This window comes from Alosa alosa, chromosome 6 (genome assembly GCF_017589495.1).
Source record: "Alosa alosa isolate M-15738 ecotype Scorff River chromosome 6, AALO_Geno_1.1, whole genome shotgun sequence".
NCBI lineage: Eukaryota > Metazoa > Chordata > Actinopteri > Clupeiformes > Clupeidae > Alosa > Alosa alosa.
The window spans coordinates 25,963,462-25,982,270 of record NC_063194.1 but is presented as its reverse complement, the minus strand read 5'-3'; the positions used below and the strand labels follow the sequence as shown (position 1 = coordinate 25,982,270).

The 18,809-nt window shown below is 43.4% G+C and overlaps 2 protein-coding genes across 2 annotated transcripts; both read right to left on the bottom strand.

Annotated features, from left to right (window-relative positions):
* Positions 1–6,664: 6,664 nt before the first annotated feature.
* LOC125296385 (QRFP-like peptide receptor) lies at positions 6,665–10,046 on the bottom strand. The gene is made up of 2 exons (XM_048246275.1): positions 9,833–10,046; positions 6,665–9,296 (listed from the first exon to the last, which is right to left on the bottom strand). The coding sequence occupies exon 2, from the start codon at positions 9,181–9,183 to the stop codon at positions 7,789–7,791; it is 1,395 nt and encodes a 464-aa protein (XP_048102232.1). The 5' UTR covers positions 9,184–9,296; positions 9,833–10,046; the 3' UTR covers positions 6,665–7,788.
* Positions 10,047–11,029: 983 nt separating this feature from the next.
* On the bottom strand, positions 11,030–17,653 carry grifin (galectin-related inter-fiber protein). Its single transcript, XM_048246547.1, has 4 exons — positions 17,602–17,653; positions 15,066–15,145; positions 11,696–11,858; positions 11,030–11,436 (listed from the first exon to the last, which is right to left on the bottom strand). The coding sequence occupies exons 1-4, from the start codon at positions 17,611–17,613 to the stop codon at positions 11,272–11,274; spliced, it is 420 nt and encodes a 139-aa protein (XP_048102504.1). The 5' UTR covers positions 17,614–17,653; the 3' UTR covers positions 11,030–11,271.
* Positions 17,654–18,809: the final 1,156 nt, after the last annotated feature.

The window sequence follows — 18,809 nt, the reverse complement described above, 5'->3', positions numbered from 1 at the left end:
TCCATAAAGGATAACTTTAGAAAGACACTTTGAGTTATGTGGATACAAGTGTTGATCAGTTCAGTTCTACTCATCTGAACTACTCATCTGAACACATAACATGCTCTTTTGCTCTGTGTGAGATAAACTTGGTAATGATGTTGCATCAGCAGATGGTTTTTAAAAAGATTATGTGCAGTTTGATAATCCTTATCCACTCCTGGAAATAAACAGCCAGATTTTCATGTTTGGCTGTTAACACATCCATTTTAAAAGGGTAGCTGTGACAGGTTCACAGATTCACTCTTCAGCTGGTAGTGGTTGTTGACACTACAGCAATGTTATGTAGACATTGTCATAGCTATTTATTCACAACACTTCCAATCATAATTGTTATCATTATACAGCCGTGTGTGTGTGTAGTTTATACTGTGCATACTGCAATTTGGTTGAATGGCTTTTATCCTTGCTGTCATCTGTGTTGTGGTTTTCAATCTAAAAAATGTGAATATCAAAACACATGGAGGGAGTTGGACCACCATCATATCAAAACACATGGAGGGAGTTGGACCACCATCATATCAAAACACATGGAGGGAGTTGGACCACCATCATATCAAAACACATGGAGGGGAGTTGGACCACCATCATATCAAAACACATGGAGGGGAGTTGGACCACCATCATATCAAAACACATGGAGGGAGTTGGACCACCATCATATCAAAACACATGGAGGGAGTTGGACCACCATCGTGTCAAAACACATGGAGGGGAGTTGGACCACCATCATATCAAAACACATGGAGGGAGTTGGACCACCATCATATCAAAACACATGGAGGGAGTTGGACCACCATCATATCAAAACACATGGAGGGAGTTGGACCACCATCATATCAAAACACATGGAGGGAGTTGGACCACCATCATATCAAAACACATGGAGGGAGTTGGACCACCATCATATCAAAACACATGGAGGGAGTTGGACCACCATCATATCAAAACACATGGAGGGAGTTGGACCACCATCATATCAAAACACATGGAGGGAGTTGGACCACCATCATATCAAAACACATGGAGGGAGTTGGACCACCATCATATCAAAACACATGGAGGGAGTTGGACCACCATCGTGTCAAAACACATGGAGGGAGTTGGACCACCATCATATCAAAACACATGGAGGGAGTTGGACCACCATCATATCAAAACACATGGAGGGGAGTTGGACCACCATCATATCAAAACACATGGAGGGAGTTGGACCACCATCATATCAAAACACATGGAGGGGAGTTGGACCACCATCATATCAAAACACATGGAGGGGAGTTGGACCACCATCATATCAAAACACATGGAGGGAGTTGGACCACCATCATATCAAAACACATGGAGGGGAGTTGGACCACCATCATATCAAAACACATGGAGGGAGTTGGACCACCATCATATCAAAACACATGGAGGGAGTTGGACCACCATCATATCAAAACACATGGAGGGAGTTGGACCACCATCATATCAAAACACATGGAGGGGAGTTGGACCACCATCATATCAAAACACATGGAGGGAGTTGGACCACCATCATATCAAAACACATGGAGGGAGTTGGACCACCATCATATCAAAACACATGGAGGGGAGTTGGACCACCATCATATCAAAACACATGGAGGGAGTTGGACCACCATCATATCAAAACACATGGAGGGAGTTGGACCACCATCATATCAAAACACATGGAGGGAGTTGGACCACCATCATATCAAAACACATGGAGGGAGTTGGACCACCATCATATCAAAACACATGGAGGGAGTTGGACCACCATCATATCAAAACACATGGAGGGAGTTGGACCACCATCATATCAAAACACATGGAGGGGAGTTGGACCACCATCGTGTCAAAACACATGGAGGGGAGTTGGACCACCATCATATCAAAACACATGGAGGGGAGTTGGACCACCATCATATCAAAACACATGGAGAGTTGGACCACCGTCGTATCAAAACACATGGAGGGGAGTTGGACCACCATCGCATCAAAACACATGGAGGGGAGTTGGACCACCATCATATCAAAACACATGGAGGGGAACTGAAATTGGAACACTGGACTCAAGAAGGGGAGACAAGTAAAGTCCTCTTCAAGACAGAGGGTCATTACAGCCCATCCATGCTTCATTACAGCTTCATTACAGCCCGTCCATGCTTCATTACAGCTTCATTACAGCTTCATTACAGCCCGTCCATGCTACAGCTTCATTACAGCTTCATTACAGCCCGTCCATGCTTCATTACAGCTTCATTACAGCTCCCCATCCGTCCATGCTTCATTATTAGCTTCATTACAGCTTCATTACAAAGCATTACAGCCCGTCCATGCTTCATTACAGCTTTATTACAGCTTCATTACAGCCCGTCCATGCTTTTGCTCTGCCTTGTTTCTGCAACATTACCATTGCCCTTTAGTCTTTATGTTGACAACATGGGATGAATTGCACCACATGTCAGATAATGTTTGATACAGATTGAATGCCTTAGAAGAGAGGAACTGGAGATGATGTATAGATCCTTTCAGTCTGTTCATGTTTCCAGCCAACACAGGTACTTTGAAATGAAAATGAATCGGACTTTAGCATAATGCTCTACAAAATGTAGACTTGTTTTTTGCGTTTTAGTTTGTCCCCAAGTTACCATTAGCTCCCTGTTGATTTCTATGCCACTGGAAATGCTTTGGGAACACACATGTTTGTTTATGCCATTGAAAGGGTTTATACACTCAGATGCTATGTCAAGTGATACAGACAAAACAGTGATACTCTGTTTTTGTTTTTAAATAAGGCACTGCATCTGAAATCTGAATTGATGCTTGAGGTTTCTGCTGTTCTTTGATCATCCATCATCATAAATGTAATCTGATTACCTTTACAGATGTCTAACCCATAATAGACCAACAAGGTTGCATTTAACAGTCAAGCCAGTCTTTCAGAGACCTAAACCCTGATTTCTGTACTTAGTAAAATATAAAATTCAACCAGAGGGAAATAACAGGAAGAGAAAGCCAGGGGATGGATTTAATATGGATTTTAAAGGTCTCTGTGTGTTGTTCATAGATCACACACAAACACACAAGTGCAAGCAAGCCCTCACTGTTTTGCCATTCTATACACCTTCTTCAATCTTTCTCCCCCATCATTGCTCCCTTAACACAGTGGAGAGCTGGTGGAGGTTATAACAGGGACTCTGGGGGGGACGGGGGGGGACAGGGGACTGAGGAACAGGGAAGGACCCTGGAGTGCTCTCCTCAAGCTACTTATCCCCATGCAATAACTCATGCGGTCAACCACTCTGCAACAGTATTAGTATAAGTATATATACTTTTTTGATCCCATGAGGGAAATTTGGTCTCTGCATTTATCCCAATCTGTGAATTAGTGAAACACACTCAGCACACAGTGAAGCACACACTAATCCCGGTGAGCTGCCTGCAACAACAGCGGCGCACGGGGAGCAGTGAGGGGTTAGGTGCCTTGCTCAAGGGCACTTCAGCCGTGCCTACTGGTCGGGGTTCGAACCGGCAACCCTCCGGTTACTAGTCCAAAGCGCTAACCAGTAGGCCACTAGCCAGACCCTCCACAGTGCAACAGGGTGCAGAAAGGAGCCAAGCATGGGTTATTCATGTGTTGGGTTGCTCACTGCATGAGCAGCGGACATTTCCATGTCAGGGATGGTCTATAAGGTCTCCAGTGATTCATTATTTGACCTGGTTCAACCCTACATGTGATCTCAGCGTATACCTGGTGCTTGTGCCTTTTCTTTTTTCATGTGTGTTGTCAAATTGCTGTTGTGCTAGAAACCCCTGTGGTGTTTTATCTGAAAAATGTCTAAAAACAATCCTAATCACAGGCCCTTTCAACCCATGGAATGAATATTTAGCTGTTTGATGGTCTCTCGCCTTGTCCCTGCTGCCTCATGTGCTATGTGAATGAATCGATCTCAAGACGTAATAACAGCAGTCACTCGGCTGGAAAGGGAACACAACACTGGGAGCTCCAACCGAGACATGGGGCATGATTATGTTGTCATTTTCCCCCACTTGGCCATGACAGAAAGTCTGTCCTGTTTCCACAGAGACAGCCAACAGCCTTGTGTCTAACGACCAAACCCCACCCCAGCACCCCCCGGCCCATCCCCGATACCACTCACCCTCTTCCCCCGCCATATACCACTGCGTCCTGGGAAATGGGAAATCAGGGTACATGGCGTGAACACGTCTGGGTAAAGGTTACTAGAGAAGCTGACGCTAAGCCACATGTCCTGCCTTGGAGACCATGTTGTCCCAAAAATTAGCTCCACGCACATTCCTCTAGTTAGCCTAACGGGTGATTCTCTTCTCTCCTCTACTGCCTGGTACTTCTGTAGGACTATGGCTCAATCACAACATGGTGCTTCTCCAAACAACTGTTTCTCCTCATGTACAATAAAAACAGTCCGATTTGTACACACGACAGGAATGGGTGATTCAATCAAAAGTATCCGAGTATTGAATTTCACAATATAATTGTATCGGTGGGCTAAAGGTGTGAAATTGCTCTTTTGGGGGTTGGATGTAGTTTGGTAGAGCAATCAAGCCATGGTTTTTATTTAGGCAGGCCAAAAGATTAAGGAAATGCCTTTCGCTCCTCTCAAGTGAACAGTGTATTCCTGGAAATACAATTTCCTCCAAAGTTTGATTGCAATCTTATTTTGTTACTGCCGAACAGCACGTATCCTGAATCCACAGCAGAGAGAATGTGTACAACCCTACTGAGAACAGTCCAAGGACAGCATTTCAAATCAAATTTGATACATTAAAGCAGGAAGTTATGATTATTTGTTGTGGTATCATGTAATTATACATTCAACCTGACCAACCTAAAGGAATGCATGACAGAGGATATGAGTAAATGTAAAACGTATTCATTTTCCAATTGACTTTCTCTGGTTCCATTTTCTGGATCAATATGATGACTACAAAGGCATTCCCATTGAGAAGAGTTAATTATAAGAATTGAAAAGAAGCAATCTACAAAAAAAGATGTTTTGTACAGGACTTAATGTTGCCTTGCAAAACCACAAAATGTTCATCTGAAATGTTCATGTAGTCATTATTCACCAGATGACAAAATGCCATGTTATTTCATATTTTCGTTCCGTATGTGTTGACACATACTGATGAGGTAGACAGGCTCTGGGGAGTTCTACAGCATCATATCCACCATCGTCGGAAGTTATATGGTAAATATGCAGCGTGTAGGTTGATGATTTTTGAAACAAAGGCAAGTCTTTATAAAGAATGTAGTGATCAGATAAAAGTAATTGAACAGCACGTTGCCAGTTCTGCTCCCAAACTGTGTTAATACATTTAAATGCACTCACTTCTCAGTGTACAGTAGCAAGCATGCACGGAAAGCAGCTCACAAACTGGAAACACTACAAGAAGTATTTTATGTTATATTTCACAAATAATTTGATTATGAGAAATGGAAGAAGCCTTTTTGAACATGACGAGATTTGAAACGCTCTACTAAATCATCAGTTTTCTTCTGTAGGCCAAGAACACATGGGAGATTAGAGCAACCCAACAGAGCAACTGAAATAAGCGACAAACATGAATAAATGAACAAATAAGTATCTTGTTCTCAGTAAGCTGCTGGAAATGTGGAAGACCAAGGTATGCTTCCTCCACAGAGTTTTCCATTCGGTGCATGTCTTTGAGCTGCACCATGTGGTTGATCACATTCCTTTTCACAATTGACTGAATGGAGTATTCACTGAATGTGAAGGGAAAAAAAGCCCAGTGGGATTTTATTATACAGTAGGTGCATATCCCTCTCCTATTGCGTCCATCCAAAGCTCTTCCTGCTGCATACTCATTGTATATAACAGTGTATCCATTATACAAAAAAAAGCTTCTTTATTCTCTATGAAACACTTAATTTACTGAATGTTGCCGTGTAGGGAAATCAGGCACTGTTGTACTCCAAGGGCTTTTGTGTGCATTGCTGAGTACCTCTTGAGAGTTACGTGATGCTTTCATTTGGCTTTCCAAATCTGTGTAAATTGCATTAGTGCCAGTTATAAGATAATCAGAGATTGTTTATGTAAATGTGCAGTCACATTTATATAAAAAAATCTCTGGTTAACAGTTAACTTGAATTTCCCCTGGGGATCAATAAAATATCTATCTATCTATCTATCTATCTATCTGTGGCCCAGTCAAGCAAAATATACACAGATGAGGTGAGACTTGGTGATTAACAATTACTGCGTTTAACATGCTCTACCGTAACATAGAGATGTGCATATCTGGAAGGGTGCAAAGGCTTTAAGGTGATTAATTGCTTCTCTGCTATTCCACTGACATTACCACATAACATTTTATGTCACTTACTTTTTCCTGCCAATAGAACACCTCTATATATTATTTTGCCAAGCTGTTGAAGATTGTTATTTTTCTCATCCCTTGTCCCTTATCCCAGTTTACACATCGAGCTTTCATCATTTTTACTCTGCCTAAAACCATGGGAAATGGATTTTTTATCAAGATTAGTTGAGAGATTGGGTTGAAATTAAACCGTGCTGAAGTAAAAACACCATACAGAAATATTGAATCAACATGGTTCGAATTGCTATGTTTTATTTATATCAACACTGTAGACATGGAATATTCACTTGACTTTCGCAAAATGTACTGAAATATTCCTTGTGGCAGAACTGGCTAGTCTTTAAGATCATTTTTCAGGCTTAGATATATGAAGCCGGATCTCAAAAAGCACCCAAGCCCATATTAAACACATTTTTTAAGATGAACACGTTTGTCTGCAAGGGTAGGCCTACACTGTATATCTATTGGCCAGCTCTGAGAGTGTGCATTCAATCCTAAATTATGCACTGCACTGTCAAAGATGTCACTCCCAACCCTTTGCACATATTGCCACAGGAGTCATTTTCAGCTCAACAGAAAACCATTCGCTGCAATCCAGCCAGACCATAGCTCCCATTAACCCTGTGTTTCGCCCCGAGCTGGCCCCCGGCCTCAGTTAGCAGCATCTTAATGGCTGTAAACACACACACACACACTGACCTTCTACATCGAACACATGCAGCCCTGTGTTAGAGGATGGCTAGGATACAAATCTGCACCAGCACAATGCAACTGCTACATTAAAACCATGTATCCTGAAACACTTGTGTTTACTAGTTTTACACTCAAGACAAAGTGTATGTTGTAAACAGTTCAAATGGAAGTACATCAAGTGCTTTTTCATATACAAAATTTGACATTAAATATTCATAATGATTTTTACTGTGTACACAGTACATTTGATCAAAATGATGACTAAAATTGGATAAGATACAGTTGTTGATGTTTGGATGATGAATCCACTTTTTTCTACTTGTTGCAAGCCGTTCATTTCACATTCACTTAAACTTGATCCACTCATTTAGCCAAGACTAACAAAGTACATTCTCCACACTGCAAGTGGGTTTGCTGAGGAACAACATTCCATTTTCCACTTTCACCTTGTTCACTCCAAAAAGCACAGACACTGGAAATTTTATGTCAACCAAACGAATGGCATACAATTTCAGAATTGTCACACACTAGCACCTCCACAACACGTGCTCCTCCAAGGACCACTTCATACCGACCACTGATTTCATGCAGCACACTGTTCAAGGGCCTTTGGATTCTAAAGGGGGGGGGGCAAAGCAAGGCTTTGATCACTCTAACCGACTCGTCCTACAGGTTTGTTAAGTCAGAGGTGCTTCTCGACCCTGTCTTTTCTGAGAGACTCTGAAGAGACACCATCTGACTGGGGTTCTCATACACACTGGTGTGAGAGCACCACTCCGAGAAGGTCTCCTCGGACACCTGGGTCATCTTCCCCGACCGCTGGCCCGACTTCTGCCGCCGGAGGGAGAACATCCGGGGGATGCTGCTGCTGCTGCTGGCGGTGGAGGAGGAGCTAAGAAGCGAGATGAGCCGATGGTGGTACTTGCTCTTGATGACCTTGGCCGAGCGATAGAGGTCGCCGATGAAGCAGTAGCAGATGGGGTTGAGGCTGGAGTTGGTCAGGCCCAGCCACTGGGCAAAGGGCCGCAGCTGCAGGACCCAGTGCGGGGGATGCTGCACGTGGTCAATCCAGATGTCGGCCAAGTACAAGGGCAGCCAGGAGACGGCGAACAGCAGCACCAGGGCCACCACCATCTTGGCAATCTTCTTACGCATCTTCAGGCGCGATGAGTACAGCGCCTGGCTCTGCGGGTCGAAGTCGGCAAAGTTGCGCGAGGCCCACCACAGCTTCTTGCCCGTCAGGAAGCTGATGACCAGGTTGAAGGTGACCGGGATGCAGTAGAGTGTGACGAAAAGGAGCACATTGTAGACCTGCTTGAGGCGCGGGTACGGCCAGATCTCCCGGCAGATGGGCAGCACGATGTCGCCAATCAACGAGATCTCATCGCGCTGGTTCATGAAGATCAGCGGCGAACACATGGCCGAGGAGAGCACCCACACCACCACGATGGTCCAGGCGATCTTGCGGCGCGTGAAGAAGGAGCGGGCATTGAGCGGGCTGTGCACGCTGTAGTAGCGGTTCACGCTGATGACGGTCAGGCTCAGGACACTGGCTGACACGGACACCGCCTGTGTGAATGGCACAGCGCGGCACAAGAAGTCACCATACACCCATGCCGTGTAGATCTTGTGGCCCAGGGTGACGGGCATACAGACAAGCACCACCATCAGGTCGCATACGGCCAGGTTGATCAGAAGGCTCCTGGTGGCACTCACACCGGACAGGCGCTTGCTCCTGCGGCCGGTCAGCACGTGGATGGCCATGACGTTACCCACAAAGCCCACCACGAAGGACAAGATGTACATGACAGTGAGCGCGATGGTGGTGGGCTCGTGGATGGTTACCAGGAACAGGGTCTCCAGCTCGCTGCTCCCGTGGGGGAATATGCCATTGTCAATGTCACCTGCTTGTCCAAGGGATTCATTTTGTGGCTTAAGGAGTAGCCCAGCTTTCTGGTTTTCTGCTGAGAAATTCATTTTATTCTCCGGGGCATAGCAGGATGAGCAGGTGTTCTGAGGGAGAGCAGAGCACTCGATTTGCATAACCTGGTCACTGCACATCCCAGCGCAGAAGTCCTGGAACTCGGAGGCAGAGTGGGACACTCTTTCATCGAATTTCAGGTGGCTCCCATTAGGCTCCGCAGAGCAATCAGTTTAGTTCCTTCAGTTCGCTGCTGTGAATGAAAGAGCACGCGGGCAGCATCAACGGCAGTTCACCTTCTCCCAAAAAAAACAAACTTGTCTAGTTATACCCATAAGATGTTTTAATACTAAACTAAATGCTGTACTATACTGTACAATACTATATTGTGTGCTATATTAAGTGCGTAAAAGTATTTCACTCGATCAGTCATTGATATGTCAAATAGATTTTCTACCTCTCAATCAGTAGCACTATGCAGTTACGCAATACAGGAAAAAGATGCAAAATTACACCAAATGGACCTTAAGTAACCCGCACCAAGGATGCACAATATTAATATATATGTTTGAAGACTGAAATAAATGTGGTGGAATAAGGTGCAATGCGTGTAAACAGGTGTCAGATATTACACATCACCAACCGTTAGTTCCTCACAACAAATCGATGAATGTGCTCCGGAACAAATCTTATCACACAAACTGTCACTTAACACCTGCTTTCCATATGTATTCAGCAAACCTCTTTATGAAGAACAGCCAAGTCGAAAGGCAGTTGAATAATCCCTACCTGTTCCCATGATAATCCCTGGAAAAACGGCAAAAGCCACTAAAACGACTCGATGAGGAAGTGAAGCCCAGCCTTCCACTTTTCTGCTGCCCACATTATCACACTAGGGGAATTGATATCTTTTGAACGTCCCTGCCTTTCTCTCTTGGAATGAAACCTCATAGACACGACTGCATGTCTGGTTAGATCAGAGTGCGGAGAGGTATGTCACTTGCGCGCCACGGCACTTGTGAGAGTGTGGAGCGCTGTTTGATCTTTTTTCATCAGGCGTGTGCAAATTACAGTGTTATGTCAAGGAACCAATCGAATGCTGGCGGCCAAAAAGGGTGGAGGCAAGTAGAAATGGATATCTTCTTAATAATTAAAATGCGCTAGAAGCCTTCTAACTCTCATACTAGATTTAGGCTTCAGGCATTTCGTAAACATCACGTACACGATGCAATCAAATACCAACAGGAAGTGCATTTAACGGTATTATGAATCTGAACTAACACTGTATTGGAAAAAAAACATTTTTTTAAGGACATGAATCCTCTGCAGAGGGATTGTGTTGTTTGTGTGTTGACTTTCAACTTGACTTGATATTTCAAAACAGTGATCAAAGGAGAAATCCTTTCAGTAGGGTAATTCTGGGTGGATGAACTCATTTCAATAAATGAGTCTAATCTGAAGACATGCAGCAGCTGTGGCCCTAGAGGTATTCCTGGGGATGAGGAGCAGTGGTGTAGTCTAGTTAGCTGTAGTGGGTATACTGTGATCAACCCCAAATGTTAATATCCTTGTCTATTTTAACTGGGTATACTGAGATGGTGATGCTTTTTAAGTGGGTATACTGTGTAGTCCTGTGTATCACGTAGACTACACCACTGATGGTGGAGATTCATGTTTAGATTGTATTGCTTTGAATGTTAAGATTTCTAATATAGACATTTATCCCACACATCCATACATATGTTTATTGCGGGTATCTGATTACCACTATAGTGTTGGAATTAAACTTCACTCTATGCTCTCGAACCTTTTGAATAAATGCTGTAGGTTACATTAATGCACATACATTCATTTGCATGCCATCTGGAATGAAATATGTATAAATTCGACATTTGACATTTGTGCTCCCCATCCACATGGACCTGCCTGATAAAAATGGAAATGAAATCCATTAAGCATCAAGGATTCTTCAAGTCAGCCAATAAATCTCAGTGGCTGTCAATTCTGCCATTTATTTTCACATTTGTTCCTCTGATCATGACATTCAGTTAAGCTATATCCAAATCAAGAGTCTAAACATTTCCTGGCAAAGTTTTAATTCCATATATCCAGCAAGATTGAGTGTTTAAAACACACGATGAGGGACAATGACTAAACCACTACAAACAAACAAAAGCTTACTGCTGCTAACTTGCATCCAGAAGGCATCCTCTGAGAACGCCTTTGACTCAGTAAAAGTGCTTCTTGGTGATCTCTAAAGAGGAGATGTTGACGTCATTCACCACCTGCACCTTTGTGATCGTCTTTAGGTCTTCCACGCGGTGTTTGTACTGCATGATCTTCGTCTCGTCGATGTAGACGTGGAAATTTTCATTGTCTGAGTAAATCTCAATCTGTGAAGATAACAATTAGTACTAATGTTAACTGTGCTCTTTGATTTTAGGAGGAAATTTAATTTATATTGCTCTTATATATAGTACACACACACACACACACACACACACCTGTTGTTGTTGCACACTTGTTTTTTAGAAGTTAAAAAGCAACCCCACAAGTATATGAGTTACTAAAATTGGAGGTGTTACCAAAACGAAAATAATACACATTCTTAAAGTTTGTGTATAGACAACTGATGGTAAACCAGACAGTCACCTGGAAAGGCTCCTCAGCTCCGAAAGGGAAATTGGTGCATCTCTCCTCCTGTCCCCAGTGGTTGGCCATGAAGGAGTTGCACACGATGTCCGACTCTGTGAAGCGTGGGTTGAAGTGGAAGGCTATTCTGTCATCCCGATCACATAGGAAATTAATCTCAAACCTAGGGTGCAAAGCATGGAGCATTAGAAGAGATTGCCCCAGACCTAAATGAAAAATGTAGGAGCAGACAGTTTTGCATTAGTGAAAACAGAATAGGGTCGTAGAGGTCATCTTCAAATGATGGCAGTATGATGATAAAGTAACTGGATTTCTCATCTTCCTCCTCTCTCTCTTCTTTATCTTCGTTTGACCCTAAACTCAGATGTTGAGCCACATTTCTGACAAGTGTAATGACAGATTATCACTCTCCCTTCCTGAGATGGGACTAGATTGCTCAAGTGTGCACCCTGTTCACATTTACAAAATATACAATCATCAAAGGCGTTCACATGGGACGGCCAGTTTTCCTTCTCTCTTGAATTAATTGTTTTGCACATAACTGCTTTCTCCAGTACTCTGATTGGTGCTCCACCTTGTTAGAGGTTATTGGATTCTTTTGTTGCCACTTGTAATTTAAGGATGATGAATGTGCATCTGTCTCTCAATGTACTGGGTTACCTATTGGGTGTCATTAAGTATTCTCACTCCATTGGTATAGAACTGGCACACTGTGAAAATGATTTCAAGTGGCCATGTTGTCAGCTCCATGTGTCAGTTGTATAGCTCCATGTAATATTCACCCACAAACAACATTGTGGTGTGATTGTCTCCCAAAGAATACAAGAGGTATGCCAACTCAGTGAATACATACCTGTCAACATTTAGCTTTCCAAAAACGGGAGATTTTTTTCTGGGGGGGTCAGTGTTTGCATATTTAACATGTTTCATACACGTGTTTCAACACTGCATTTCGGTCGTTGCTTTTACCTTACCATTACCTTATGCATGCCAGTTATGTATCCACCAGCTGCCTGCCTGTAGCCTACTTCCAAAACTCCAAAGCTGCTTGCTGTCTGATTTGGTTGCGAGGACACAAGTTCAGTGTATCAACAACACTCAATAACAGTTTATGTGATGTGTTAATCAATTAAATTCCCAACAATTTCACAACAGCTAGTTCTGGAGTAGGCCATTCAACTAGCCTGCTTGCTTACGAGATTCAGGCTGCGCACTGCGCAGTCAGCACCAGCTGCCTTATTTGGGTTTTGGATTGCCAGGTTTTAACCCTAGCTATGACAAAACGGTTGAAATTGAAAGTAAAGGCCCATCCCATTTCTCCCCCCTTAAAACTTCCACTTGGTTTTGATTGCCCTCAACATTAAAGCCCCCTCGACAAGGGAAGTGGAGGTGAAGATCTTTCCCTATGAATTGGGATACCACTATATGCAAATTAGCGTAGCGAATGTGCTCACCTATGTCACGCGCAGCACCGACGTGTCTACCGGTAGTAGCCTGCTACTTTTTCATTCAGGAACATGCCCATTCCAGCGGTCATTGTTGTGTGGGCTGTACTGGTTTACCTACGTCTGGTTAATTAACAAAGATACGTGTTCATGTGAAAGCCAGAACACACATCTTTTAATATTGACGAAACTACCCAGATCAGATATATAACGTTATTTGATGGGCAGACTCTCTCAAAGCACTCAGCAGATATCATGAACATCCTTCGATAGCTTCGTGAGATATTTTCTAACATTAGTGTTCAAAACTCAACAGTCCATCAGATGTGCATCAAACTAACATATTCCAACATATTTCGAAATTTTAATATGCTTATTTGCGAAAATATATGAAAAATGCGGCCGGCTCGGTGAGCTCGCACGGTATCCTGGGTAATTTCATCTCCCACTTCGTTTTAAGCCTGCATTGGTCCTGGCTATATTTTGAGGGTTAATTTTAAAGGGAAAATAGCACTTCCCCTTTGCTCCCTAAAGTAATGGGACACCCTAGCCCTACTAGCCTAGAAATCTAGACGCGCCCCTAGCGGCAGCGCTAGTCTAGCAACTCTCCGTTGGCTTGTGAGCTCCAGAAATCGAAACTCAATCAGGCCAATGAAATCGTGTATATAGAGTTAGTTAGGTGGGCTTAACATAATGATTGATGGCAGAGTTACAACGGTTTGGCTTGGATTCCCTGCTACTTGAAAACAAATAAGATGGATGTTGCTGTTGGCGAACAGTGTGACACGAGTTTAGCTTTTATTAAGTTGGCAAACGTTTGAACTAGCCAACTAGCTCCGCTAACTAATTAACTAACACATGGTACTCATAGCGCTGCCGCTGTCCTATTGCGTGCAGAGGGAATTTGAAAGACAACTGATTATCCTGCCCCTCGGACTGAGCACTGTGAATGGTGAATGCCCAGACCCTACATTTTAATGTGGGTCTGGCTCGTCAGGCTATAGCCCTACACGTGCACGCGCAAAAACGAGGTTAGGGCAAAAATCTAGGGGTAGGGGAGGTATTGGGACGGACCCTAAGTGATTGTGTATGTGTAGGGTGTATTTCATACACAATCTGGCAACCTGGGAGATGTCAGACTAATAGAAAAATTAATGGATCAATGATTTTAAAATTAAGTTTGAAGGCCATGCAAATTACAGGAGTTTTCCGGGAAAAATAACAAAACGGGAGGGTGCCGGGAGATGACCTTGAAATACGGGACAACCTGGGAAAAACGGGAGTGTTGACAGGTATGAAATACCCTAATGATATGCTGTGCAGGACTTCACAGAGGTCGGACCTGCTCTGCCTCTTTCCCAGAAGGAAGTTGGACAGATGACATCTGTTTGATGTGTAGTCAGAACACGACTCTCCCTTGAAATCTATCTTGAAAAACCCCGAGGACTGACCTGAATAAGCAATTAGGCCTAACTCTATGCTCACAATCTCTTCATTTGAAGTTGCAGTCACAGATAGCGACCACAGTGACTATAGGCTACTGCTATGTAATATTGTTGAAATTATAAGTAAGTAAAGTAAGTGAGTCTGTCTTTTATTCATAGAGCGCATTTTTCATACACAACAACACAAAGCGAAGAGGCGTTATGAACACAACAGGGGTGGGAAACTAGATAAGCAGCATTGGACTGAGTTGATATAGTATTAATCCTGAATTATGGAAGAATAAATACTCTTCCCAATATAGCCTTCTATCGATCTTAAATCATATTCACACCATTTCTCTAAACACAGTGGATATATCTGGCACCAACATGAGACATGTCAACTTTTCCCCCTGTGGAAATGACGTCCAGACCAATAATAGAGTATGAATAGACTAGAGAGCGATCAGTGGTGTCCGTTGGGTCATGTCACATACTTACTTGTTTGCCTCTGAGGGGGTTTCTCCTTTGAGGATGATGCTCCAGCCTGGACACAGGCCATCAGGACAGGAAGCCTCAAACTGTGAGGGACAAGTAACGGGTGCTAATCACTTTAGCGCCGCCAGCACACGTCATTGCTATGTGCTCATGACTCAGTGTACTTTCAAGCTCGGCAAGGAAGCACAGTACATCTGAACACACTAAAGAACAGTGTAATCTTCTCAGACAATCAGGAATTTTACATCACATTGCTTCTAAGAGGGGCAAACAGAGAAATGGTTGAGGTGGAGAGAAAATGTAAAACAAAACACACTGTAGGGTTAATTACTCTCTCGAATTTCCCCTTGGGGATCAATAAAGTATCTATCTATCTATCTATCTATCTATCTATCCATCTATCTATCTATCTATCTACTCCTAGACTCCTAGTCTTCTCTGGCAATCCACCCCTGGCTGTCCGGTCCCGCTTGCTATCAGCATACCATTATCAGCTCATTGTTATGTGTGACTATGAAGGGATATGCTAGATATTCCATCAGAGACCACACGCCTCTCTTAAGCTTGCAAGTACTGATAGCAGACTCTCTCTGGAGGCCATCTGAGGAACAGTTAAGCGCTGTTCAAACAAATAATTTTCTTTCATTAATGGTAGCAGGTATGTTTACGGAATGCATTAACTGCATAATTTTCTGTGATAATCTGCATTTGAAATATGGAAGTCTGAATTAAAAGAGATTTCAGATTGAAAAAATAGGATCTTATTAAGGGCAAGGTTTGTTAATTTGTTATAATAACTACAATAAAAATCAATCTTTCCTGAACAGTAATTTCCTTCAGGCAGTACTCTGACAAAATGATTTATTATTATTATGTTTCTTTTCCTTATTTCCTTTGATGTAGCTTTTTGAGAATTTAATCCGTGAACTTTAAAGGTCTTATGAGGCTCAGGAAAAACATACACATCATTTTGAGTCATGCCATTCTGAGGCCACAAAAAAAAAAAAACAGATTACTCTTAAGGTGTACTCTTGCTCAGAAAAAAGACTTCACTCTCTGCGTCTTTCTCTGTCTCTGTCTCTGTCTGTCTCTCTCTCTCTCTCTCTCTCTCTCTCCACTCTCCCCTCTTGCTACTGGGAATGCAACACTTTGCCATCTCACTGAACTACACCAAACAAAGCACTGGGCTCCAAATGCTCAGCTCAGCTCTCGGCTCCAGGAGGAGGAGCATCTCTCCCCGGAGTGCGGCGCAGTGATAGAGGAGAGGAGAGAAGAGGAGAGAAGAGGAGGGGAGAGGAGAGGATAGGAGAGGAGGAGAAGTGATTAGGACGGGAGCTCTGCTCTCCCTCTTTAGACGGCTACTTGTCTTGGAGGGTGGTGGCGGGGCATCTTCCATCTGCAGTATCACTGCTGCTTCAGCAACTTCCACTCATCTTATCTGCTGCTGCTTCAGCGTGCCTGAGAACATTATGTCTGCGTCTCTCTCTCTCTCCCTCTCTCTCTCTCACACACACACACACACACTGCCATAGCTGTCTTATCTAGGTGCAGTGACTGTCACCTTACCTCTCCCAAGCCAGGGGCTAGAGCAGCTCCCAGTGTGGAGAGAGAAATGGAACATGTCACTGCCTCACTGCCCTAACCTAAACACTGTATACAACACCTGCTCTACACAACATACAACACTGCAGATGCCACCTGAAGAAAATAAGATGGTAAACTGACACAAGCCTTTGAGTGGTTTGTGAGGAGGTGTGTGTGTGTGTGTGTGTGTGTGAGTGTGTGTGTGTGTGTGTGTGTCTGTGTGTATGAATAAGCTTAAATGAACATGCTGCAAAGGTGAATAAAAGATCCTTCCTTGAGTGCATTGTATTAGAACTATGGCAGCCTCTAATTTTTTTCTTCTCAACCTAATGATAAACTATCAAATTGTACCAGTGTTTAGGGGTGACACCATGTCATTGCCTAAAGTGCAGCAGCACGGAGAATAATTAAATACCCATCACATAGAATGAGAGAGAATGATGAGCTGTGCAAAAACGTTCCAAGATCTTTTTTTGTCCATATCTCCTTTAAAGGGACAGGGTGTTTCCATTGGGCTACATCTGACTCTTTCTCTGCATCTAATGGCCTGTAACAACATTTCAATGAAAGGGAGAATTGTGTATGGCGAGTTGTATGAATGTGTGCATTATTATGTGCATACATATTGCATTACTGCATATTGCATTATTGACTCTACAGCCACTGTGAAGTAATTTGTGTATACCCTGTATGCATAACCTATGTACAGTCTGTATTCTTTTTTACTATGGCAGTGATGTATTTTACAGTAAGTTACACAGCGTAATAGCATTTGCTAAAAGACTAAATGCACCCATATCTGTTGAGTACAGTATTTCACTTTATTGACCCACCAGGCTCTGTATGTATCTGTCTGTGTATATTCTAATATGGTAATTTAGTTTACTGTAAATGATCCTGGGTGATAGCATTTGCTAAAAGACTAAATGCACTGTATCTGAAGTGTGCGTCTTACCCGTAATGTCATCCTTTCTGCAGGGTTTTGCGATGTCCAGTTCGCGTCAGGGATCTCCGGTTGCCACTGTTTTGGCAGAGGGATGTCATTTAAAGAGCGGTATGAAGACCACGTGAGTGGCAGGCTTTACTGGGATCAGGGAGGCAGAAAGAGGCCTTTGTCTGAGGTGAGACCAGCAGCGTTCATCACTTTGTTCATTCTCTGCTTAGATCCTCAAAGAGCGCCCGGCTGTGTCTGTTTGGTTGTTTGTGTGTGTGTGTGTGTGTGTGTGTGTGTGTGTGTGTACACACTGCCAAACATTAATCAATGTTTTCATGGTGTATATCTGTGTCAATTTGTGTGTGTGCGTCAATGTTTTCATTGTGTATGTGTAGGGCGTGTTTGCGTTGGCGCGTGTGTGTGTGTGTGTATAGGTGTACAGTATGTGTGGTTAGGCAGCAAGTGGTAATGCACCACCTGTTGCAGTTCATGTGGAGATGCATCCATTAGACTTGAGCTGCAGATAATAAAATAAATAAATGGCTCCAATATGAACTGTAGAGGTCAGATTAAGAGAAAAGTAATGAATTTAGTGTATATTATTTAAAGCCACAGAGTCATCCTGTGGGACCCCACACTGGAGGTTCGTTAAATATTCATCAACGTTTTGCACAATGACAGCTGATTTTCAGAAGTGCATCATTCAGTCTCATTCATCATTCAGAAGTGCATCATTCAGTTGACCTCTTCAGTCCTGCCCATCAATCGCTAACTTTCCCCTTCAGCACCATGCTTGTCACCATGGAAAACTTCATCAGCCTGAAAAATGCTTACAGATAGAAAGTTTGATGGAGGCAGTGATGGTGACGGTGCTGGAGGTGCCGCGGCTGAGGCACGTGCACCCCCACAAGGGCCCTTTGTGCCGGGAGCGTGATTGGCCATTGATCCCGGGGATTAGGTCTGCCATATGGGTGTCTGTTTTGGTTTCACAGCCCATCAAATCTGCCAGCCCGTTGGAATTTCCTGTCTCTGTTGGCACAAAGGCCTCCCGAAAGCTCATTAGGCTGCCGCGTGTCACCTCTGCTTAGGGTGGCAAAATGCTCCACATTGCTTGGAGGGCACAGGCACACCTCGCAGCCTCCTCACAGCCTCACCAACCAGTAAACAGTCCTATCTGTTATGACATCTGAAGGAAAACGTCACTGGGATGAGCATGCAGTTAAACAGTG